Raw genomic sequence first — 25,574 nt, forward strand, 5'->3', positions numbered from 1 at the left:
GTGAATGAGTGACTTATTTTGCGTTCTTGTGAAACTGATCTTGAAAGAGCAGGGTGGTGTGCTGGGTAATATTAAATACTAAATATTAAAGTTCAGAAATGTGAACAAAATGCCATGCTAATGATACTCGATAAAAGCTTGAACTCGAGTATTCTTCAGTATTAAATGGTATGCTTCAGAGTAATGGTATACTTCAGAGTAATTTCAGCACACTATGTTTTCACAGGGAAATAAAGAGTAATGATGTCATACTCCAGTAGAACAGGTTACAGACTCCTACAGACTCCATGCATGTGGAGCTCATGGTAATCTGAAGCCAAATCCTTTGAAAGGAAAGTCCCTGATTCTGTTACAGGTGTATCCCATATCCCGTACCTTGCAGGGAGTATGTGTACGCTTGTTTTCACTGCCCACATTCTAAATATGCACCGGTTTAGATATTACGGTTCACACGTCAACCCTAACTTTTTATTTTTTGCCCCCCTTTTTTCATCTTGGAAAAAAATGCAAGAGCAATTCTCTTTTTACAATTCAGCATGCGGAGAGACAACCACTCCATGAGCTAAAGTCAAAATTAAGTTTGCGAGAAGAATGTTGTGTCGGTGTGTGTAGGGTGCTAAGTGACCGTGTGTGTGTGTGTGTGTGTGTGTGTGTGTATGGTGGTAAGTGAGGGTGTGTGTGTGTGTGTGTGTGTATGGGTATGGTGGTAAGTGAGGGGGTGTGTGGGTATGGTGGTAAGTGAGGGTGTGTGTGTGTGTGTGTGTGTGTATGGGTATAGTGGTAAGTGAGGGTGTGTGTGTGTGTGTGTGTGTGGGTGGGTATGGTGGTAAGTGAGGGTGTGTGTGTGGGTATGGTGGTAAGTGAGGGGGTGTGTGGGTATGGTGGTAAGTGAGGGTGTGTGTGTGTGTGTGTGTGTATGGGTATAGTGGTAAGTGAGGGGGTGTGTGTGTGTGTGTGTGTGTGTGTATGGGTATAGTGGTAAGTGAGGGTGTGTGTGTGTATGGTGGTAAGTGAGGGTGTGTGTGTGTGTATGGGTATGGTGGTAAGTGAGGGTGTGTGTGTGTGTGTGTGGGTATGGTGGTAAGTGAGGGTGTGTGTGTGTGTGTGTGGGTATGGTGGTAAGTGAGGGGGTGTGTGTGTATGGTGGTAAGTGAGGGGGTGTGTGTGTATGGTGGTAAGTGAGGGTGTGTGTTTACAGTAAGCGCTCCTGAACTCCTCCAGCCCTCAGGGATGCGCCCCTGTCCTATGTGTCCCTCCGCAGGTGCACAGGACCCTGATAAAGCCTCCCAGCGTCTGGGGGGTTAGTGCTGCCGCTGTCCTATTGGCTTAGGTTGTGTTAAAACATTGTTACAAGACCCACTGAGGGTGGGATAAGCAATGTTGTGGTTTGAAGCTGTTTGTTGCTGCAATTCCTCTTGACTGTTAGAAGTCCGAAATGACCTATTGTACCTTTAATGTTCCCGTGGTTTAGTGTCCTATTGGCTTAGAGCTCCTGTGGTTTAGTGTCCTATTGGCTTAGTGTTCCACTTCACAAACGTTACAAACGAAGGTCTGGCGTCCCTTCAGTTCATCTCGCACTCCGCAGCTCCAAGGCCGTAAAAAAAAAAGCCTGCGTCTGTTCCTCTGCTCCTCCTCTCTGTCACCCCTCTGCACCTGTTCCACTCCTCCACTCCTCCGTCCTGCTCCGTGCTGTCCTCCACCCGACTGACCCCCTCCTCTGACCGCCACCCCCGCCCCGCTCTGCTGGTATGTGTGTCGGGGGCGGGGGGCGGGGATGGGGGGCAGGGCAGGGCTGCGGTGTACTGCAGTGGGACAGACGGCCAAACGGAGCAGGTGTGAGAGTCTCACGCTCGGCGGAGCGACGGTCGTCGGGGAGAGCAGAGCAGAGCCTGAGGGAGGGGCGTGATTGGTGCAGGAAGGGAAGGGGAGGAGCCGGGGCCCGGACGGAGGCGGCTCATTTGCCGCGTCCCATGATGACCCGGGTGGTGCCGGTGTTGATGATGTCGTCGTACTGCGGGGGGGGCTCGGCGTGCCCCACGGCCTCCTCGTAGGAGGGCGGGGCGTCGGCCCCCCGGGGCCCCGCGGGCTCGGGCCCCTGGCGCGCCGGGCTGCTCTGGGCGCTGGTCTCGGGCGAGGAGCCCGGCTCGGCCCGGTAGCTCCGGCCCTGCCGGTCCATGGACACGAACGCGGGGTTGGGGTCCCGCCGGGCCCCGTGGCCGAACCCGGGGCTCCTCTGGAACAGCTTGTGCGAGTGGCACCTCCACACCGCCACCATGGCAACGCCGATCAGCAGCAGCCCCACCACCAGGGGCAGGATGAGGTACAGCGAGGGGAACTGCCCCAGGCCCGCGTCCAGACCCCCCGGACCGCCCTGACTCTTCTCCCGCACGTACTCCTCCCAGAACCGCCTCTGCAACCACACACACATACACGTTATATACACACACACACACACACACACAGAGAGGGAGTCCAGACCCCCCGGACCACCCTGACTCTTCTCCCGCACGTACTCCTCCCAGAACCGCCTCTGCAGCCAGACACACATACACGTTATACACACACACACACACACACACACACGTTATACACACACACATCATACACACACACACAAACACATCGTATATACACACACACACACACGCGCGCGCGCACGTACACAATCAGGACTAATCGTACACCAGGGGCTGAATCAGAGTGAGACACAACATTAAGACTAGAGCTTCCTTTAGAGGTGATATCAGGTTTGTGGAATTCTGCAGGATGCCCAATAAGATCAGCTGTTCTGTCAGCAAACTGCTCCAGGAAGCACAGCAGCAGATTCCAGCTGATTACTCATAATGCCTACAGCTGATTACCCATAATGCCCGTAGCTGTTTGACTGTCTCAGGCATTCAGAGCCAGCCCCCCCCCCCCCCCCGCCTCTGTTTTGGCTATGAAAATCGGAGGGGGGAGAAAAGAGTTTGAGACAACAAAATTCTTTGTGGGATATCCAAAAACATGTGTGACTCTTATTCACATTGCCATAGCAGGACAGAATAACACAAACAGTGTCATTTAAGTGTTTATGAACGGGGGTTTAAAAGGCACTCTGGCACGGACAAGCCTCCCTGGAGCAGAGAGGGTAATGAGAGGCATTACTGCAGCCCAGGAGCGGGGTGCATACCAGCCGCTGAAAGCACTGATCACTGAATGATCAATGAAACAGGAAATGCAGCTTACTTCCAGAGACCACTCGGCACAATGACACGCTGTCACGCTGTGTAACAAAAACAATGAGTGCGCGCGTGTGTATGCCGATATATGCGCGTATGTGTGTGGGTATATGTACAAGGGTATATATGTGTGTATGTATGTGCTGGATGTGGGTATGTTTAGTATTTGGGCGTATGTGTGTATAGTGCAGTCTATAAGTATTTGAACAGTGACACTTTTTGTTGGTTGTTTTTGCTCTGTACACCAGCAAACAGTTGAAATAAAACAATCACTATGTGCAGACTTTCAGCTTTAATTTGAGGGTTTTTACATCCATATCGGGTAAAAGCCCTTTTTAAACATAGTCCCGGCAAATTTTAGGGGACCAAAAATTGCAATTGTACAAATGAACACAAACAGAACTTTTTAGATCTTCCAATACTGTGCGTATGCGTGTGTGTGCACGTGCATGTGTGTGTTTGTGTGCGTCAGCGTGCATGTGTGTGTGCGCGCGTGCATGTGCAGTTGTGTGCATGCGTACGTGTACGTGCGTGTGTCCGCGTGTGTGTGTGTGTTGTGGTGGCCCGATCGGAAATCGGTACACCACTGGAGTGGAACGGCCCGTGCGCCGGCGGCAAGTGCTAGGAAAAGTTATTAACCACATGTATTTCCCCAGGTCGTATCTAACAGAGCCGCACCGGAGAGAGAGCCGGCGAGGAGAGTCAGAACCATGGCCAGCGACACGGGGAAAGACGCGTGGGGAATGTGAGGAAGAGACGATTAACCCTTCTCATTGGACAGGCGCAGCCGTACCGACTCCGAGAGAGAGAGGAGCCGTACAAAAGACGAGGCGCAACCACAGAGCGGGGCTGAGTACGGAGGGAGACGGAGGCGAAGCCCAGTGAGGGGGAAACAGCCACGGGAAAGCAAATAACGACACCACGGTGGAAGCGGGTCTTCGGAGGCCCTACCGACAGGCGCGGCCGGTACGGACCACCCAGAACCACCGACGGACCGGGAAACCTAATTTTTTGGCCGGTGACTTTTTTTTCGTTTTTCTGAGAAAGAAAGTTTATTTTTGGGACGTTGTAAAAGTGCCCTGAAGGCACACCAGAACCGCATTAAAATACCAGTTTGAGAAACTACTCTTGCTCTCTCTGCCTCTCTCTCCCCACGGGGCGCCACAGTGTGCATGCGTGGTTGTGTATGTGCAGGTGTGTGTGTGTGTGTGTGTGCACGTGCGTGCGTGTGCATGTGCAGTTGTTTGCGTGTGTGTGTATGTGCAGGTGTGTGTATGTGCGTGCGTGGGCATGTGCAGGTGTGTGTGTGTGTGTGTGTGTGTGTGTGCGTGTGAGTGTGTGAGTGTGTGAGTGTGTGTGTGAGTGAGAGAGTGAGAGAGTGAGAGAGTGAGAGAGTGAGAGAGTGAGAGAGTGAGAGAGTGAGAGAGTGAGAGAGTGAGTGAGTGAGTGAGTGTATGACTAAGTGAGTGAGAGAGTGAGAGAGTGAGAGAGTGAGTGAGAGAGCGCTCTCACAGTTTTCTCGTCGTTCTCGAAGGCCTCGCGCGCCTCCTCGTAGCTGCAGCTCTCCTCCCAGCACTCCCTCTGGATGTTCCCCTGCTTGATCTCCTCCAGGAAGCTGTTCGCCCTGCGGAGCCTCCTCAGCAGGGAGTGGGCTGTCTGCGCTGGGAGGAACACTGGGAGAGGGAGAGAGGGAGAGAGAGAGATGGAGAGAGAGAGATGTTAGAGAGATGGAGGAAGAGAGAGATGGAGGAAGATTGAGAGGTTAGAGAGATGGAGGAAGAGAGAGAGGTTAGAAAAGAGATGTAAAGAGTGAGAAATATTGAGGGGGAGAGAGATAATACAAGATAGAAAAGAAGTGAGATGGAGAAAGAATGCAGCTTAGCTTTGTTTGCATTTCCCTGTAATCCTCTTGTTATTGTTTTACTGTACATAGTGAATAGTTGTTTATTGTATATAGTTTGTTTCTATATTTAGTTTTACTACTTAAAGGTACAATACGTCATTTCGGACTTCTAGCAGTCAAGAGAGGAATTTCAGCAACAAACACGCTCAATCCACAACACTGTTTATCCCACCACTTCTCTGTGAACGCGCTGATGTTGAAATGCCTTTGGCTGTGGCAATTAGAACCCATTTTCAACCAATGAGCTTGAATGATTATACAGCCACACAATGTTTTGGTATAGAGTGTCAGGCCGTCACCTGTATATTTTCAAACCCGAACTTAAGGACTATAAACGCAGGCAGAGGGTGAGTCAGCATGTCAGTGAGCCTTTTTCAATGACGGGAAGAGTTTACAATGGTCTTGTAACAATGTTTTAACACAAACATCTTACCTATTGTACCTTATAGTTCCTCACTCCGAGCCCAGCGACATGAGCACCGGTAACCACGGCAGCGCAGATCAAAATGACCCCTCTGAAATATCGCGGCTGCTTTCAGACTCCAAATTTGTGAATAAATTAGGAGCGGATAAAAGGGTTCTCTGACAGCGCGGTGGAAGGGACAGCGCTGCCCTGCGTTCCGCTGCGGACACCAGGACCTGGACAAGCACCATATTGTTCTCCCGACGTTATGCCAATTTCTGATCAGCTGCAGATACCGGCGCCATTTTATATGGTCAGAAACCTAAATATACACACGGCCAGAGGGGCTAGAAAGGGCAGGGAGACACAAGTGTACATAAGGGTCAGCTGGCAAGAGAAGAAGACGTGGGCTCTGAGCCACGTGTAACATGCTGTAACCCTTTAGGGAGTAACAAATGTGTAATCAGAATATTCTCATCGGTTCTTTTGCATTTAAATTGACCGCGGGATCAATAGCGGGTAAATCCAAACAAATTAATATATCAAGGCGTTCCATTTTTAAAATTCAGTTCATAATATCACAGTTTAGCCTGTTGGGTCACACTTCTGCTCGACAGGACCAAAAGCTGTTTATTGCGTTCAGAGAGAGACCGGGTTGCAGAATTGCAAGAGAAGACATGTTGTTGCTCATAACTCAACATTCTAATGCTGATGTAGCAATCGCCACTGGCAACGGAAAACAATGGGGTTCTAGAACACTGACTTGGGATTTTGGAGGGGGGAAAATACAAGGCTCCCTCTGAACAGGTTATAGGCTTTAAGAGCAGAGGTGGATTAGCTGAGAGAAGATTTCACAATGTGAGCAATGTGGGATCGAGGTATCTCAAGGAGCCCTCAAAAGAATGGCACAAACGGCAACAGGGAAAACCCAGGACGGCTTCGGATTTAGAGCAAAAGCCTGCGGGAAGGAGAGAATCCAGGCCAGGCTTATTTCTGAAATGCGCCTTAACATTACACTCAGTGAGCAATTTATTAGGTAGACCTGTACACCAGCTTGTTTTCACACACACACTAGTGTCTAGCGTATGCAGAGAATGGTGTGGGGGAAAAGAAAAACATCGAGAGAGCAGCAGTTCTGTGGGCAAAAACATGTTGTCAACATGTCAAACCTCTAAGTGGATAGGCTACAGCAGTAGAATAAACCAGAAAAAAAAAATCTTAAAAGAAGAAAGTGCTCACTGAATGCATATAGGCCTCTACAATATAAAGCTGTGTAGTTTAACCCAGTATATTCTTGTAAAAATATTTACTATAATAAATACAAAGATGTGATTATGGATAAATAATTCAAATGCTTGTTTTGCCCTTGTTCACACGGCGGTCCATGCAGTCTAATTAAAGAAACCCCCATTCATTACCGAACAAAGGGGTTATAACAGTAAGGCCTGCAGAAATATCCTTCAAAGTCCTTCAGAACTAATAATGACCAGCTCTCATCGGTCTCCCTGCCGTTCCACATCTGCAACGATCCGTTTAACCCTTTCAGGCGTGACATCACAGACATGTGACTAGAACGTTCTGAACTGCACATTCTACGTACTGCTGCTGTAACAGTACTGGAAACAAAGCAATGGAGTTCTAGAACATGGACTTGGATTTTTTTTTGTTATGTTTTGTATTCCAAAAAACATTTATCTTCAAACGGTTAATGGCAAATATGAACTTTATAAGAAGATTATCCTTGAACTTCAATGCTACAAGAACTGAGGATGTATGTGTTTGTGTGTGTGTGTGTAGTGAACAATGCCACTCCATACATACCGGTTCCCATGGCTCCTAATGCTGTCCAGGAACGAATGTATTGGAAAACTGAAACAAGGAAAAAGGGAGATCAGGGCCACTGTCAGAACAGGCCCTTAACACTTAACGCCTTCCATACATGTGCAGGTAGCTAACACCAGCTCTTGGGTGCAGGCAGCACTGTCAGACTTAAGACTTTTTAATTCTAGACCAAGAACAAGTGCTCCATTTTAAAATCTACTGCTCAGTGCACGTTACCTATGGAAGAAATTGCCGTTGCATTGGGAGCAATTGCTAATAGCAACCAGTGACATGGGAATTAAAAATCCCATCGCCTTCAAGGACACATAATGCACTCTATAAAAAGTAATTGCCGTAGGACATAATAAGCTTATTATTTATGTTTACTGGCGAGTACATCCACCGTGAAAATGCTCCAATTTACAGTGTCTTGGGGATGTGTAGCCCTGGTTACCAGCCAAACTCATCAAATTCGCAAGCTACAAATGATATATTTAGCATATGTTGCGAGAGTAAACATAGAGCAACATCTTCTGCTCACTGCAAGGTCAGCTACCTCAGATTCCTTCTCAAGAAAAGCTGGCTTGCTATTGTCCATTGTGCAATCAACAACTCAGTCTCAACCCCTCTCTCTCAGGCATGTGGAAAGGGTCGTTACAGATTAATACATCAGTAATATGCTCTGCCCAATTTTAACCTCGGTTATGTTATGTTTACAGTGGTTATATTACTTGCCAATGACTGAGAGGGTTTCACCACCCCACATAAAAGGCCCATTTACACACAATATGTGTTGTTATCTTGTGAGGTTACTCAACTCTGAGTAGCCAAGTGCAATGATTTAAAAACGTTTATGTGAAACTCAAACAATGGAGTTGATTTGAAGGGATTGTTCTTTCCTTCTAACTTTCAAGTCCCTGCGCGAGGCAGTCTTTTCAAGCAGCACCTACCGTTGACAATCTTTGAATATGTCTGAGCTCAAAACAAACTGTGAGCTGATTTTGTGATTAAGAAAACTGAGTTCATCATTACCCCGATGTCGGAAGACTAGTTCTTGAATCCTACCGTTTGCGGATCGCACAAATTAACGTACAGAAAGAGATTTAAATAATTTGTTTTAACACATCTGAGAAGTTCCGTTTAGCAAACAAAGTTTAAAGCACGCCCAATGGACACAACTGTTATCTTTCGCGCCGCATCCTTTAGAGCGATCACCGATGATGGTGAATACTGTGTACCCTCAGAGATGACAGCCATTCTGGAACACGGACGAAAACACATTACAATGTCAAAAATATATCCCGGATTAAAAATGAGATGCGTGGGCTACCCCACCTCGCTTTGTGACTGAACTTGTTTGACTCCGTCTAAACAGCTAATCCGTTTAGCTAGCCAGCGAAGCAAATCTGTTTGTTCGCGAACCAGCATGGCAGATAACTTGCATTGTTTCATTCGCCTGTTTTTAAGCCTCCACGCCCCGTTACAGTTTCGACGCGTTCGCTAACCGCTAGTTAGTTTGGTTACTGATGTTGACATGCGTCCAGTTGATGGACGTTGTCATTAGAAGCTAGCGTACATGCTAACAGAGGACGATGGTTATTATTCATGATGGACATGAATGTTCCTTTGCCATATTGCATCATTAGCTAGCTCTATAAATGGAGTAAGTTCTAAATAAAAACAAGACAATTCGATTCACCACTGTTGCTCTTTACATGGATGAACAAAATATCTATTACAAAATGACAAAGGCCAATATTGCTGAAACTTACTTTGCCTCCGTACGATGAGCGGATTTCGTTTCGTCCCTGCTGCCAAATGATTCTGCGCATGTGTGTTCCCATTAACGGACTATATGGGAGGGGGAGTTGTGGGTGACTACTCCGGACTAGCATGCCATATACGGACCGTTGGGAATTGAAAACATCCCGGGGGCACCATCAGGACACCTCTGGACGCGCAGACATGTAGCCTAGGTTACATGACTGACCCCACTGGCACCAGGCTGGCATTAAAATGAGAAAAAAACTAAATCAACCGCGTAGCCTATTTGTGAAACATCTTATGTAGGCGAGTAGAAGCGTGCTCAGACATGAATGGCGATACCATCATGGGACTTTCAAGCAAATGTTATGCAGCCATGCAGTTTTTATCATAGCAATATAAAGCCTTTGATTGATTGATTACCCTGGAGATGGTGAGGCAGACATGTGGCTGTGTCTGTGGTTCCCTGGCACACCAGTATAGTATTATTTGCAATATCTGATCAGCAGTGTCAATAAAATAAAAGATACCAAACTCTTCATATGTAGGCCTAACAATGTGGCATTCCCCCGAACGCACAAGCCTGACGCGATCCACATCCTGTCCACATCCTTTAGCCCATCACATGTGGCCCCATATGAAAACAAGTCTTATAGGCAACTTCAGTTTATTTTGTGTAGCGAATTATATGAATTTAATGTATTTATTATTTAAGTATTCTAATGTAGGTTGTACTTCAACGTTATTAATAGCCTACAACATTATTTACTTATTTATTTACGACTTATTTTTAATTAATTAATTTAGCTACTATTCGCATGGGCATTCCTTACCAGAAAGGAATGGTCTTTCGGCCAGACATCTTACCGCAATTTATTTATTTATTTTGTAATCATGTTTTTGTTTATTCCAAAATATTTTTTTTGTTGTCAAAATCGCAAATTGAACACAACCCAGTGGGCTAAACGAGTTTCATACTAGCATAAATAGGTCGTTGTCTCCCCCCTGTGTCGTAGGAGTAGTTTGCAAAAAAAGGTTCGCGTGGGATAGGCTACGTGATACTTCTATCGTGTACAACATTTGTATCCGCATCCACATATTCGCCAAAAACCCCCACAAAAAAACAGCAGCAGACCCTGTTATTGCAAATTATTTAAACTTATTTATTCCCTAGTTTTGCCTTTGCTAGTCCTAGCCTACTAGTTTTAGGCACATGCTATGTTTGAATAAAAAATCGTGTTTTATTGTCGGACGTTACCTAGTAACCAACGACGCACTAAACTTGAAGTGCACGTAAACTCATTTGAACTGAAGTGTAGGCTAATAAAACGGCTTCTTTGAAGTTAGCTTTTCAATAACTAGCGAATTTAAATACGATAGCTTGCTTACTATCCAACAGCTTTGTTTTCTGTTTGCAGTTATGCCAGCGAACGTTGTAGGCGTACGAATTTACCCACCAGTTGTGGAGTTTATCGACGTGAAAGCCGGGGAGGTTTACAAAACTACTGTAACTGTTACAAACACGGGGAAAACTAATAGACAAATGCGATTGCATGGACCCATCTCTCAGGTAACAACAAACTTTTAATGCTAGCGATCTGGATATTATAAACGGTACAGCTAGCTTGTCGTGTGTTCTTCACATGATTTCCCATAGCATAACTCCTGGTTGATTGAGTAACTAAGGGGGCAATTACTATTTCACGAGTGATAGCCTACGTGTTTGATAACTTTTTCATGAAATTGGCTACTAATTTAGCTCATTTAAAAACGGCATTTTTCTTTCGGTTTCCCATTGTTTAATATTACATCTTTGTCTAAAAATATAAAACCATTCAGTGTCAAATTCTTAGCTCTATCGTAACTATATTTTTCGTAGAGTCTTTGTAAAGGAATAGAGGATTGCCTTTTATAAAACGAACATATTCACCAATTCAATAATTCATTAAAATTGCTTAAATAATTAAAAACTGCCTGATGAATTGTGACAACGCATTCATACAAAACTGGCAACCAGCAGCAAGAATATAACAGCGCAGTATAACAGCGCAGTACATGCATTTGGCTACTGAATCACCAACGCAAAAACAAAATCTCTCGTATGAAAATGCCACTGCATTGATAAATGGCCTAGACATTGCATTGAACATGAGGGAGAAAGGGTATTTACAAATGTATGAAGATTAATAAATGTGACCTTATGCTGAGTCTATTAAAATGGCACTCTGAACCTAAGCACATTTATTTGTGTTTATTGTGTCACAAGCTGTTCAAGTTGCGGGTGGTGAACCCAGACACGCATGTTGCTCCGGGGCTGTCTTTGACTGCGACAGTGGAATACGCGCCAGAAAAGGAAGAGGACACAACTGATCGATTGGTTCTAGTCTCGGATGATGACATCATTGAGATCCCACTCCATGCGTACGTTCTGCTCATTTTACTATAGACGTATAAGACGCATCCAGCTAAACATCTTATTTCCCCCCCAATGGCTGTGTTTACTAATGGGGAGACATTTCATTAATGCTATAGCAAATAACGATCTATTGTAGGCTATCTTGTTTGCTTCTGTGCTGGCTAGTGTATCTCCAGTTATAATGGATGTAAAGTAATGCTTGCTTTTTGTGTCTGTTGTTTTGAATTTAATTGACCATGGATCAATACGAGGTAATACAAGCTTTCTAATATATCACAGTGGCCAAAGTGTTCCATTTCACAATATCACATTTTAGCCTATTGGGTCAAATTTCAACCCAACCGTGCCGAAAGCTTTTTTTTTTGCTTTTAGAGAAGCTGGGTGCAACATTACAAAATGAATGTATGTTGTATTAACTGAATCCTCTAATGTTGGATTTAGCAATCAGTACTGGTATTTGAAGGCACTGGAACACGGACTGAAAAGAAAACCTAGTCTTCAAAGGGTTAACTTGATTCAACAGTATCCATTACATTACATGTTATTTAGCTGACGCTTCTTATCCAAAGTGACTTATGGTTGATTAGACTAAGCTGGAGACAATCCCCCCTGGAGCAATGTGGGGTTAGGTTATTGTGGCTACCCTGGGGATTGAACCACCAACCTTGTGGGTCTACAGGCTGCCTGTTTCTGTTCTTGGTCCAGGTTTTGTCCGGCCTGCTCTCTGCAGATTGCCTCCCTCGTTGATTTCGGCTGTGTGGTGGCAAATAGTCAGGTTATCAGCAAGGACGTGGAACTGACCAATCATGGGTCTGCTCCAGGTAAGATCGCCATTTCTTCACATTTTCACAGAAATGGTGCCTTATTGAGATAAATTATTATCCTCTCATTGTTTTTGCAATGAAATAATTTGTACTGCCGGTTGTAACAAACTGCAATCTCTGTATGTTTACAGTCTAATCCTACATTTCTGCCACACCCATTTAACTCTGCAGTAGTGACCTCAAAGCCATATTGCACTGAAGAAAATCATGGTCTCCATGTATTTCAGACATCTTGGTTACAGCAAATTAAATGTCATGTTATACTGCACAACTGGAAACTGGAAGTTGGCTATGAACATCTCCTCTTACTGTGGACAATCTTTGCAGTTCTGAAAACTATCTCATTCTTGACACTGTAATCTGAGAAATACGGTATATTGATTTTATTAGATATACACCATGTATTTTATTTCAGGGAAACAAAAATATGGGTAACTGAGGCTTAAATTCAATTGTCAGAAAAACCTTCACAGGATATTGACTACATGTTTGTATGTGGATCCCCTTTGTCCCGACTCTGATATTCCTCTGATCTCCACCAAGGATTACATTTCACACCTGTATTTTAGCATTTGAAAAAAAAATGTGTTTTAGTGTTTCATTTTAGTTCTGTGATATCGACCTGAGGTCTTGCATTTGCACTTATTTGCACTTGGGCTGCAGTTGGGGCAGTGAAATGACTTCTCACTCTCACTTCTCAGTGCGAATGATTCCTTTCTCACGGGTTGTGAAGCGGATTGTTGAGTGGTGGATTCGTGTTCCTCCAGGTTCCTTTCAGATCCTGTACCAGGGGGGCGTCCCCCTCAGCATCACGCCCCACAGTGGGGTGGTGGCACCAGGGGGCTCTGAGCTGGTCAGAGTGGAGCTGTGCGCTGACCTACCCCAGCGTGTGTGTGAGGAGGCCACGTGAGTCCTGTCCTCCAACCCAACGCTGCGTGTGTCTGTGTGTCTGTGTGTGTGTGTCTGTGTGTGTGTGTTTGAGTAGCTGTGCTTCTGTGTATCTCTGTGTGAGTCTGTGTATCTGCATGTGTTTGTGTGTGTGTTCGTCTTTGTGTAGCTGTGCATCTGGGCATATGTGTATCTGTGTATCTGTGTGTATGTGCGTGTGCGTTTCCGTGTGTGTGTCTAGCGTAGCTGTGTGTCTGTGTATCTGTGTGTGTGTGTGTGTGTGTTCATGCTTCCATGTGCGTGTGTGTGTTTCCTTGTGTGTGTGTAGCTGTGCATATGTGTGTCTTTGTGCGTGTGCGCATGTGTGCGTGTTTCCGTGTGTGTTCATGTGTTTCCGTGTGTGTGTGTGTGAGAGAGAGAGAGAGTGTGTGTGTGTGTGTGTGTGTGTGTGTGTGTGAGAGAGAGGGCAGAAGGCTCCCCTGCTCCCCTTCCGGTATTACGATTGATTAAAAAATCTTTTAAATAAAAAATAAAAAAATTAAATGGGCCCTGGTCCTTATCTTTGTTGTGCAGGTAGCAGTTGAAATTGTACTTCCCTCTAGGGTCTTTCAGCGCACTTATCCCTGGTTATGGGTATGCACTTTGTTGTACGTCGCTCTGGATAAGAGTGTCTGCCAAATGCCATTAATGTAATGTAATGTATAATGCTCCCCTGTTTGAGTCGCTGTCCTTTCAGCACCCGGGTGTTTCCCGTACCTGACAGAACCACGGACAGCACCGCACCCGCCCCGCTTACAGCTGGGGCTCCCTCCCAATCAGAGCAGCTGCAACCTGATTCCCAAACTAGGCACCAAATAAACACCCTGCTTCCCACCCTAAAGGGAGAGACCTGTTTGCTGTAGTCACAGTGTTACTGTACTGTAGGTAGCTTACAGCTTTGCGGAAGCTTATTTAGTAACTTTTTGTGAGTAGGGAGTTGTTCTTTTCTCATTTTGTGAATCCATTTCCTTTGCCTCTCTGTGGGCTTACCCCTTTCCTGAGTGTGTTCACCATGTGATCCAGTGAGCTCCCCAGGGATGCCTCGAGGCGTCGCGGGTTCCTGTATTTCTATTGGATGTGTGTCTATCTTCCAGAGTGATAGAGAGAGTGAGATAATGAGAGGGTGAGAGAACAGTGTTGGTCTTATTGTGGGTCCGTGTATGTGAGAATGTGTTGATGTCTGTGTGGGTCTGTGTATGTGAGAATGTGTTGATGTCTGTGTGGGTCTGTGTATGTGAGAATGTGTTGATGTCTGTGTGGGTCTGTGTATGTGAGAATGTGTTGATGTCTGTGTGGGTCTGTGTATGTGAGAATGTGTTGATGTCTGTGTGGGTCTGTGTATGTGAGAATGTGTTGATGTCTGTGTGGGTCTGTGTATGTGAGAATGTGTTGATGTCTGTGTGGGTCTGTGTATGTGAGAATATGTTGATGTCTGTGTGGGTCTGTGTATGGTGTATGTGAGAATGTGTTGATGTCAGTGTGGGTCTGTGTATGGGGTATGTGAGATGTCTGTGGGTCTGTGTATGGGGTATGTGAGAATGTGTTGATGTCAGTGTGGGTCTGTGTATGGGGTATGTGAGATGTCTGTGGGTCTGTGTATGGGGTATGTGAGAATGTGTTGATGTCAGTGTGGGTCTGTGTATGGGGTATGTGAGATGTCTGTGTATGGTGTATATGAGAATGTGTTGATGTTAGTGTGAGTCTGTGTATGTGAGAATGTGCTGATGTCAGTGTGGGTCTGTGTATGGGGTATGTGAGAATGTGTTGATGTCAGTGTGGGTCTGTGTATGTGAGAATGTGTTGATGTCAGTGTGGGTGTGTATGGGGTATGTGAGATGTCTGTGGGTCTGTGTATGGGGTATGTGAGAATGTGTTGATGTCAGTGTGGGTCTGTGTATGGGGTATGTGAGATGTCTGTGTGGGTCTGTGTATGGGGTATGTGAGAATGTGTTGATGTCAGTGTGGGTCTGTGTATGGTGTATGTGAGAATGTGTTGATGTCAGTGTGGGTCTGTGTATGGGGTATGTGAGATGTCTGTGGGTCTGTGTATGGGGTATGTGAGATGTCTGCGTGTGCCCCTCTCTCAGGGTGAAGCTCCAGGGCGGGGCTGACGTGGTTCTGAGGGTGTGTGTGGAGGTGGTGGAGCAGGTTCTGCAGGTTCTGGACTCGTCTCGCGAGGGGGCGCTGTCCTGCCTCCGGTTCGGCCCGACCTACTTCGGGACGGCCCGGCTGGAGAAGGTGGTTCTGCTGAACGGAGGCCCGGAGCCCAGCGACTGGGTGGCGCTGCTACAGGACGATGCCGTGGGAACTGAAGCGGTAGGAGCAGAAAGAGATGCCGGACTGATGGGCCAGGTTGCCTCATGGGAGGCACATTTCAGTTTTTAACTCAAAATTCGTTCTAATCAAAACTCTGTCGAGTGCAAAAATAATTCCTCTTTGGAGAATGGGGAAAGGCGTCAAATAACTGATTCTACTGTATATCTGAATGTTTTAGTAAGTGTAAAAAATGTAGTCCTCTGGCAATATTACATTACAGGATAAACACTTACTGTACAATACATGATCTTATTCTGCACTCTGTGATGCTGTGTTGAGTTAAGACCACTGCGTTCTGTGAACACAGAATCTAAGTTTAATACGATTAGTAATCCTCCCATACGTCTCCTCTATTTGGTCATTGCTGGTCAGTGTGTGGAGGGTTAATGTTGTGTGTGGTTTTGTCCTGGTCAGTGTGTGGAGGGTTAATGTTGTGTGTGGTTTTGTCCTGGTCAGTGTGTGGAGGGTTAATGTTGTGTGTGGTTTTGTCCTGGTCAGTGTGTGGAGGGTTAATGTTGTGTGTGGTTTTGTCCTGGTCAGTGTGTGGAGGGTTAATGTTGTGTGTGGTTTTGTCCTGGTCAGTGTGTGGAGGGTTAATGTTGTGTGTGGTTTTCTCCTGGTCAGTGTGTGGAGGGTTGTGTGTGGTTTAGGTTCTATGAGCTGTAAGTGTATGGTGTGTGGGGGGTTAATGTAGCATGTGGTTTGGGGTATATGAGCTGTAGGGGGTTAATATTGTGTTTGGTTTAGGCCTGGTTTAGGTTATATGAGCTGTAAGTGTGTGGTGTGTGGGGGGTTAATGTAGCATGTGGTTTAGGTTATATGAGCTGTAGGTGTGTGGTTTGTGGGGGTTATGTTGTGTGTGGTTTAGGTTATATGAGCTGTAGGTGTGTGGTTTGTGGGGGTTATGTTGTGTGTGGTTTAGGTTATATGAGCTGTAGGTGTGTGGTGTGTGGGGGTTATGTTGTGTGTGGTTTAGGTTATATGAGCTGTAGGTGTGTGGGGGTTAATGTTGTGTGTGGGTCCTTAGGGCACTGACCTGCAGCAGCACACCTGCATGGTGCTGTTGGACAGGGATGGGAGAAGAGACGTTCCCCCGGTGGATTTCTCTGATGTGGTCACCTGCATCCCCAGTCAGGGGAGACTAGAGCCGAATCAGAGCATCACCCTGTCTGTGTGCTTCACTCCCAGAGACAACAGGTAACGTTGGGCGGCCTGTAGTGTAGTGGTTAGGGTAAATGACTGGGACACGCTAGGTCGGTGGTTCTAATCCCGGTGTAGCCACAATAAGGTCTGCACAGCCGTTGGGCCCTTGAGCAAGGCCCTTAACCCTGCATTGCTCCTGGGGAGGATTGTCTCCTGCTTAGTCTAATCAACTGTACGTCGCTCTGGATAAGAGCGTCTGCCAAATGCCAATAATGTAATGTAGTGCGTGTGCGTGTGCGTGTGCATGTGCATGTGTGCGTGTGCACGCATACTTCAGCTCCATAGAGGGTCTGCATCATGGATTCATTTTACATTACAGGACTCCCAAGGACAAAGGAAGCTCTGTCCCTGCTACCAAACAAGACTTCTGCCTCTTCCTGAAGTTTGTGATTGTGGGCAGTAAGGAAGGCTTCGTACAGCCACAGATCAGATCAGCGGCTCCCTGCGACGGTGAGTTTCTCCTCATCTCTATATTTCATGTTTGTTGTTTTCCGGGAAATGTTGCCTGCATTACAGGTGGCTGAAAAAACACCTCACAGTACATAGACCACCAATCACGGTTCAGAACTAAACCACGTGACCTATGAGCCACATTCACGTATTCTCACACAAAAGTAGCCTTCAAAGTTATTCTGTTGTTCTAAATGACCATTGTTTGCTTATAAATGCCTATGTATTTTATTTTTGTTATAATGAAAAATGCATTCACTGACCTGAATTTGCTATGAATGACTTATTGAATTAAATATCATGTGTAAACATACTGTATATGTTGATATATGCAGCATACTGCATATGATATGCTGACACCTGATGACATCGGAAAGTGACCCTTGACCCTTGACCCTTGACCCCCGCATGCAGGAAGTGTGGAGCTGGCAGTCACGGGCTCCGGACTGCCGCTCTCCCTCACCGTCAGCCCCAGCCACAGCTATAACTTCCCCCAGTGCATGATGGGAGAGTGCGCGGAGGTCCTGTGTGTCCTGCACAACCGCTCCCCGCTGCTGCCCGCCCCCTTCCGCTTCCGCAAGACCGCCCACTTCACCACCGAGCCGCCCAGCGGGCACGTCTCCGCCGGGCAGTCCCAGGTAACTCCTCTCCCTGCACACACCTGTACTCACTCCGCTAACACACCCACCTCCTGTTAGCTTTGGGCAGTCCCAGGTAACTCCCCCTCTCTCCTCTCCCTGCACACACCTGTACTCACTCCGCTAACACACCCACCTCCTGTTACCTTTGGGCAGTCCCAGGTAACTCCCCCTCTCTCCTCTCCCTGCACACTGTACTCATAACCGTCCCCGCTAACACAACCGCCTCCCGCTATCTTTGGGCAGTGCCAGCAGCCTGGTTGTAGTTCAGAAGCTGCATTTGGTCGACGTTTCCCTTGAGGGAATTTTCTCACCACTGGGGAGGTTTTTTTAACAAATGCGCTTGCTATTTGGTGTTATTTGGCAGATGCTCTTATCCAGAGCGGCGAACAGTCGATTAGACTAGGCAGGAGACAATCCTCCCCTTGAGCAATGCAGGGTTAAGGGTCTTTCTCAAGGGCCCAACAGCTGTACGGATCTTATTGTGGCTACACTGGGGACCTTGTGGGTCCCAGTCATGTGCCTTAACCACTATGCTACATGCTGCCCCTTTAATTAATTGATCTACGTATGTATTTTTTGCAATTCTGTTACTCTGTAAAGCGTCTTTAAGACAGTCTTCTGTAAAAAGCACGATACAAATAAAATGTAATTGAATTTCCTGATTTGTTTCCTGACTGCACAAACTAGATGCCCATTACTTATCACTGGTGTGTTTTTGTCCTGTCGTGTTTTTTGTGTGTGTTTGATTATCAGTTGATCTTCAATGGTAGTTTTTAAAGTGTAAATGCCTGTGTTTGTGCGTGTAATCTCACCGCTCCGGCCTGTTCTGCGGCAGGACGTGTTGCTGTCCTTCGTCCCGCACCAGATGGGTGTGTTCCGGGTGCGTCTGGTCCTGGAGGTCCTGGGGCAGGTGGCCCAGCTGGACCCCTCCTCCGCCCAGCTGACCCTGCGGAGCTTCTGTGACATCACGCTCCAGCTGTCCGCCGTGTGCGCGGCTCGTACCACCACCGCCCCCGGTGAGCCCCTCCCCTCCCCGCCCCGCCCCGCCCCGCCCCACCCCGCCCCGCCCCGCCGTAAGAGCGCTCGTCTCATTGGCTCAGGCCGTAAGAGCAGTCGTCTTATTGGCTCAGGCCGTAAGAACGCTTGTCTCATTGGCTCAGGCCGTAAGAGCAGTCGTCTCATTGGCTCAGGCCGTAAGAGCAGTCGTCTCATTGGCTCAGGCCGTAAGAACGCTTGTCTCATTGGCTCAGGCCGTAAGAGCAGTCGTCTCATTGGCTCAGGCCGTAAGAACGCTTGTCTCATTGGCTCAGGCCGTAAGAGCAGTCGTCTCATTGGCTCAGGCCGTAAGAGCAGTCGTCTCATTGGCTCAGGCCGTAAGAGCAGTCGTCTCATTGGCTCAGGCCGTAAGAACGCTTGTCTCATTGGCTCAGGCCGTAAGAGCAGTCGTCTCATTGGCTCAGGCCGTAAGAACGCTTGTCTCATTGGCTCAGGCCGTAAGAGCAGTCGTCTCATTGGCTCAGGCCGTAAGAGCGCTCGTCTGGCAGACAGAGGGTTGCCGGTTCGATCCCACCCTGGGTGTGTCAAAGTGTCCCTGAGCGCAAGGCACCTAACCCCCAAATGCTCCTGACGAGCTGGAGCTGGTTTGTGCCTTGCATGTTGGTGTGAGTGTGTGTATGTATGGGTGAATGAGAAGCATCAATTGTACAGCGCTTTGGATAAACGCACTATATAAATGCCAACCATTTACCATTCATCCTTTTTTCATTGTGTTTCTTTAAACGATGTCTGTCTGTGTAGTGTGTGTTTTTAAGCTAAGGTGTACAAAGCAAATTCCCCTTGGGGTGATAAAGGGGTTGTTTGTTGGTGTGTGCATTTGTTTGTTTGTTTAGTTTGTTTGACTGGGTTGGTCACTGAAACTCCCTGAGCTGGCTACAGGAGGATGGGCTCCCCCGTTGAGTCCGATTTTCTTCTGAAATGTCTGGGTGTTTCTCCGTGCCCCTAGGTGCGCTAGGCTTGCTCCTGTGGGGGTTTAAGCCAGGCCTTTTCTGTCATGTGCATCGTGACGATTGCTTGTGAAATGCACGACGCAGATACACTTTGATAAATGTGATTTTATCCCTGATTTATTTATTTATTTAATTTTATTTCTGTGTTGAGGAGTGTCTCGGGTGGTGGCCATGGAGACAGGCCAGTCTGAGGGTGTGTGTTCAGGTGTGCTGGAGCCCTGCGTGGGAGTCGTTCACCTGGCGGCTCCACCTGCCGGCAGGATGCACCCCCCCTCCCTCCGGGACAGCCAGAATCCGGGCCGCAACCAGGGGGGTACCAAGCACAGGTCAGAACCCCCCCCACACCAAACACACACAGTACAGGGGCACCACAGCTCCCCCTGTAACATTACTAATGTAGCCATGCAAGATGATGTTGGACAGTACGCACCAGACGTGTGTTCAAGATGGCGCTCGCCAACATGGTGAAACTTTCTGGTGAACAGCGAATCGGCTTGCTAGCATTGTTAGACCTATGTCGTGATAATTTGTATTTAAAAGGTGTTGGTTGTGAACTAAGTGGAATGTACATTTAAAAACGGTCAGCGTAGTTTGCTGCAAACGTTCGCCATCTTGAGCACGCGTCAGGACAGAGAGCTGCAGGTGGGCCCTGTGCTGTGAGACTGGGTGTTGAGGATCTCTGTGTCGCTGTGCTAACTCCACCCAGGACTACAGTGCAGCCATACAGTTATATCGACCCAGACTATGCCTTCACTGAGGAAGAGGAGCTGCAGAGGAAGAGGCACAGAGAGCAATACCTCGTCTTCATCAAAGCCTTGCGCCAATCCCGCCTGCACAGGTCCAGAGACAGGTACCCGTCTGCCCCCGTGCATCCTGGGATACAGTATGAGAGGTGCATTACCACACACACACAGCAGAGGGCACTCTATGGCACAGGACCAGGGAGAGGTGCAGTACCACTCACACACAGCAGAGGGCACTCTATAGCACAGGACCAGGGAGACATGCAGTACCACACACACACACACACAGCAGAGGGCACTCTATAGCACAGGACCAGAGAGACATGCAGTACCACACACACACAGCAGAGGGCACTCTATGGCACAGGACCAGGGAGAGGTGCAGTACCACACACACACAGCAGAGGGCACTCTGTAGCACAGGACCAGAGAGACATGCAGTACCACACACACACAGCAGAGGGCGCTCTATGGCACAGGACCAGGGAGATATGCAGTACCACACACACACAGCAGAGGGCGCTCTATGGCACAGGACCAGGGAGAGGTGCAGTACCACACACACACAGCAGAGGGCACTCTATAGCACAGGACCAGGGAGACATGCAGTACCACACACACACACACACAGCAGAGGGCACTCTATAGCACAGGACCAGAGAGACATGCAGTACCACACACACACAGCAGAGGGCACTCTATGGCACAGGACCAGGGAGAGGTGCAGTACCCCACACACACAGCAGAGGGCACTCTATGGCACAGGACCAGGGAGACATGCAGTACCCCACACACACAGCAGAGGGTGCTATGACACAGGGCCAGGGAGATATGCAGTACCACACACACACAGCAGAGGGCACTCTATAGCACAGGACCAGGGAGACATGCAGTACCACACACACACAGCAGAGGGCGCTCTGTGACACAGGACCAGGGAGAGGCTGTCCCACTGTCGTATGTACAGGATGCTGGCTGCAGCCCATGGGGAGGTGGACATTGGGATCCCCCCGGCTGGTGGCCTGGTTCCCCCGCGCCTCTCCCTGCAGGACATGGAGCTGGATCCGAGAGACGGGCGTGACCTCACCCCTCAGCCCGGCCTCCTCACCACCTGCACGCTCGCTGCCATGGAAACCAGCGCAGCCTCCAGACTGGTGAGTCAGTCGAGTCAGACAAGCATCTGGGCGCACGTCTGCACCCCTCTCTGGGGTTCCTCTCCGCACTCAGCCTCCCCGGCAGATTTAGGGCTCACGGTGTCTGTGTGGCGGTCTGGCAGGCACAGCCGCTGGCATTGTGTACCTCCGCCTGCCAGCCTGTTTCCCTGTTTTCTGGTACTGCGTTCACCAGTCCTGTGGGCCGGCACAGCAGCCCTGGGACCTGCATCATGAAGCGGGATTACTGCATTAGCTGGAGCGCTCACAAATCCGGAACACGGGCTGAAGTAGAAAGAGCCGTTCCGGGTTTTACTTGGCACAGTTGTCCGGCTAAATGCGTAATCCTGCTTTGTGAAACAGGGTGTTAGAGCTGGTGTGAAAGAGGCTGCTGCTCTGCTGCTGGGCTGGCCGTGAGAGATGCAGCCTTGTGTGGCTTCAGTGAGTCCACAAACATGTGATCGGAATGATCTGAGCAGAACATTCTAACGCTGATGTAACAACATTCTAATCACATTCTAACGCCGATGTAACAACATTCTAATCACATTCTAACGCTGATGTAACAACATTCTAATCACATTCTAATGCTGATGTAACAATCAGTTCAATGGAGTTTCGAGAACGTTGACTGTGATTTAAAAAAAGAAAGAAACACATTCTCAAAAAGGCTTGAGCCACAATGGCCTCTGTATCAGCAGCAGGCAGCCTGACCAGCTGAGAAAGCACTTCCACCACGCAGGGGAGGTTTATCCTCTCAAGAACCGATTAAGCTAAAATGTGGCTTTGCTGCAGACAGAGGCGCCATTCCTCATTAAGCTTGCGGGAGAATTTGGAAGACTTTCTTGTCAAAGTGCAGTGCGGTTCTGGAGGGCTGTATCCCAAAATATTTGTACGTTTTATATTTCAGGCAGTCGGCAGATGGACTTACACAGCTTATGCTCAATCCATTCATGCAGCTGCATGTTTACTGAGGGGGTTCAGCTTCAGCTCCGCGCTGAAAGGCACAATCGCAGAGCTCCAGCTGCTAGTCAAATTTACAGACTCTGAGCCCGGTTCCCTCATCATGATGCTACACACCTCGCATGATGTTAAGCTGCACACTAATACTATGTGCTGTACAAACAAGAGAAAGAAGATTCATGCTCTGTTCTGCATCAACCCCACACACACACCAGCAGCATCAATCCCACACACACACCTGCATCATCAACCCCAAACACACCTGCAGCATCAACCCCACGCACACACCTGCATCATCAACCCCACACACACACCTGCATAATCAACCCCACACCTGCATCATCAACCCCACACACACCTGCATCATCAACCCCACGCTCACACCTGCATCATCAACCCCACACACACACCTGCATCATCAACCCCACACACACCTGCATCATCAACCCCACACACACACCTGCATCATCAACCCCACACACACACCTGCATCATCAACCCCATACACACCTGCATAATCAATCCCACGCACACACCTGCATCATCAATCCCACGCTCACACCTGCATCATCAACCCCACACACACACCTGCATCATCAACCCCACACACACACCTGCATCATCACCCCCACACACACCTGCATCATCAACCCCACACACACCTGCAAAATCAGTTAGTGTTCCGTGTAGTTTTGATCCGTAACAGCTGACACAAACATGTTTACAGCAAAACAAAAGAGTGGTCTGGAGTAATTGCCCTTTAAAGCAGTTCATATCCTGTCATGTTATGCCATGTCCTGGAGCAGGTGGCAGAAGGGACAAACGCGGTCCCCTCCACCGCAGAAGAGATCTCTGACTGCAGGAAGACTCTGACAGCTCAAGAGCTCTACCTGGTGGCCATCGGTGAGAATGCGCTGCTGATCACCGTCCCTGTGTCCCTTAGAGTCTGTACAGCAGGGCTCATCGTGATGTTAACGAGCCCTGTGTGTGTGTGTGTGTGTGTGTATAGCATTAGCGGTTAAATGCAGTGTATGATTTTAACAGACCCTGATGATATGTGCATGTGTATTTAGTGTTAGTGGTTAACGCCCATGTATGATATTAACAGGCCCAGTTGATGTGTGTGTGTTTAGCATTAGCGGTTAAATGCAGTGTATGATTTTAACAGGCCCAGTTGATGTGTGTGTGTTCAGCATTAGCGGTTAAATGCAGTGTATGATTTTAACAGGCCCAGTTGATGTGTGTGTGTTTAGCGTTAGCGGTTAACGCCCGCGTATGACATTAACAGGCCCAGTTGACGTGTGTGTGTTTAGCGTTAGTGGTTAACACCCGCGTATGAAATTAAGAGGCCCAGTTGACGTGTGTGTGTTTAGCGTTAGCGGCTAACGCCCGCGTATGACATTAAGAGGCCCAGTTGACGTGTGTGTGTTTAGCGTTAGCGGCTAACGCCCGCGTATGACATTAAGAGGCCCAGTTGACGTGTGTGTTTAGCGTTAGCGGCTAACGCCCGCGTATGACATTAACAGGCCCAGTTGACGTGTGTGTTTAGCGTTAGCGGCTAACACCCGCGTATGACATTAAGAGGCCCAGTTGACGTGTGTGTTTAGCGTTAGCGGCTAACACCCGCGTATGACATTAACAGGCCCAGTTGACATGTGTGTGTGTTTAGCGTTAGCAGCTAACGCCCGCGTATGACATTAACAGGCCCAGTTGACATGTGTGTGTTTAGCGTTAGCGGCTAATGCCCGCGTATGACATTAACAGGCCCAGTTGACGTGTGTGTGTTTAGCGTTAGCGGCTAACGCCCGCGTATGACATTAACAGGCCCAGTTGATGTGTGTGTTTAGCGTTAGCGGCTAATGCCCGCGTATGACATTAACAGGCCCAGTTGACATGTGTGTGTTTAGCGTTAGCGGTTAACACCAGCGTATGACATTAACAGGCCCAGTTGATGTGTGTGTTTAGCGTTAGCGGCTAACGCCCGCGTATGACATTAACAGGCCCAGTTGACGTGTGTGTTTAGCGTTAGCGGCTAACGCCCGCGTATGACATTAACAGGCCCAGTTGACGTGTGTGTTTAGCATTAGCGGCTAACGCCCGCGTATGACAGTAACAGGCCCAGTTGACATGTGTGTTTAGCGTTAGCGGCTAACGCCCGCATATGACAGTAACAGGCCCAGTTGACATGTGTGTGTTTAGCGTTAGCGGCTAACGCCCGCGTATGACATTAACAGGCCCAGTTGACGTGTGTGTTTAGCGTTAGCGGCTAACGCCCGCGTGTGCCTCTGACAGGCCCGTCGGCGGTGGACTTTGGGGAGGTGTGCGCGCACTCCGTCTCCGCGCAGCAGCTGAGCCTGGTGAACGGGCTGCAGGCCCACGTTTGGGTGCAGGTGGAGGTGGGCAGCGCCGAGCTGCAGCGCTCCTGCCCCCTGTCCCACGTCCTGCCCCCCCTGTCCAGCACCGCCGTGCCCCTCATCTTTGAGAGCGCTGCTCTGGGCTCCTTCGTCAGGTCAGTGACTCACCACTCCTTTCCGCAACCTGCAGAGAAACCTGCGAGAGTCTGTCTGTGTCTGACTCACTGACTGACTCACTGACTGACTGAGTGTCTCTGACTGAGTGTGTCTGACTCACTGACTGACTCACTGACTGACTGAGTGTCTCTGACAGTCTGAGTCTGAATGTGTCTGATTGACTGACTGACTGACTGACTGACTGAGTGCGTCTGACTGACTGACTGACTGAATAAGGAACCTAACCCCCAAATTGCTCCCGATAGCTGATTGGTGCCTTGCATGGCAGCCATATGCCATTGGTGTATGTGTGTG

The 25,574-nt window shown here is 48.3% G+C and overlaps 2 protein-coding genes across 3 annotated transcripts in view; one reads left to right on the forward strand and one right to left on the reverse strand.

Moving 5' to 3' along the window:
• Nucleotides 1-1,128: 1,128 nt before the first annotated feature.
• Nucleotides 1,129-9,203, reverse strand: prrg1 (proline rich Gla (G-carboxyglutamic acid) 1). Of its 2 annotated transcripts, XM_061226726.1 has the most exons (5): nucleotides 9,118-9,140; nucleotides 8,378-8,603; nucleotides 7,346-7,393; nucleotides 4,731-4,891; nucleotides 1,129-2,410 (listed from the first exon to the last, which is right to left on the reverse strand). In XM_061226726.1, exons 3-5 carry the CDS (start codon nucleotides 7,353-7,355, stop codon nucleotides 1,955-1,957), a joined length of 627 nt encoding a protein of 208 aa, XP_061082710.1. In that variant the 5' UTR covers nucleotides 7,356-7,393; nucleotides 8,378-8,603; nucleotides 9,118-9,140; the 3' UTR covers nucleotides 1,129-1,954. The 2 variants fall into 2 exon arrangements, with proteins under 2 accessions (XP_061082710.1, XP_061082709.1); XM_061226725.1 differs by lacking the exon at nucleotides 8,378-8,603 and having other exon boundaries at nucleotides 9,118-9,203.
• Nucleotides 9,204-10,529: 1,326 nt separating this feature from the next.
• LOC133116858 (cilia- and flagella-associated protein 47-like) overlaps nucleotides 10,530-25,574 on the forward strand; it is a 103,089-nt gene continuing 88,044 nt past the window's right edge. Inside the window, 15 exon segments of the mRNA XM_061226854.1 lie at nucleotides 10,530-10,679; nucleotides 11,376-11,530; nucleotides 12,231-12,346; nucleotides 13,117-13,255; nucleotides 15,364-15,592; nucleotides 16,620-16,789; nucleotides 17,115-17,213; nucleotides 17,411-17,448; nucleotides 17,660-17,883; nucleotides 18,722-18,902; nucleotides 20,047-20,218; nucleotides 20,599-20,742; nucleotides 21,603-21,802; nucleotides 23,563-23,652; nucleotides 25,042-25,258. Coding sequence (XP_061082838.1) covers nucleotides 10,530-10,679; nucleotides 11,376-11,530; nucleotides 12,231-12,346; nucleotides 13,117-13,255; nucleotides 15,364-15,592; nucleotides 16,620-16,789; nucleotides 17,115-17,213; nucleotides 17,411-17,448; nucleotides 17,660-17,883; nucleotides 18,722-18,902; nucleotides 20,047-20,218; nucleotides 20,599-20,742; nucleotides 21,603-21,802; nucleotides 23,563-23,652; nucleotides 25,042-25,258 — 2,324 coding nt within the window.

Source organism: Conger conger, chromosome 17 (genome assembly GCF_963514075.1).
Source record: "Conger conger chromosome 17, fConCon1.1, whole genome shotgun sequence".
Classification (NCBI taxonomy): Eukaryota; Metazoa; Chordata; class Actinopteri; order Anguilliformes; family Congridae; genus Conger; species Conger conger.

Bases quoted from the DNA above. Each gene is read 5' to 3' on its own strand.
- prrg1 (XM_061226725.1), bottom strand. The intron at 2,411-4,730 runs GTGAGAGCGCTC...GTGTGGTTGCAG, and splicing joins TCGAGAACGACGAGAAAACT to AGGCGGTTCTGGGAGGAGTA.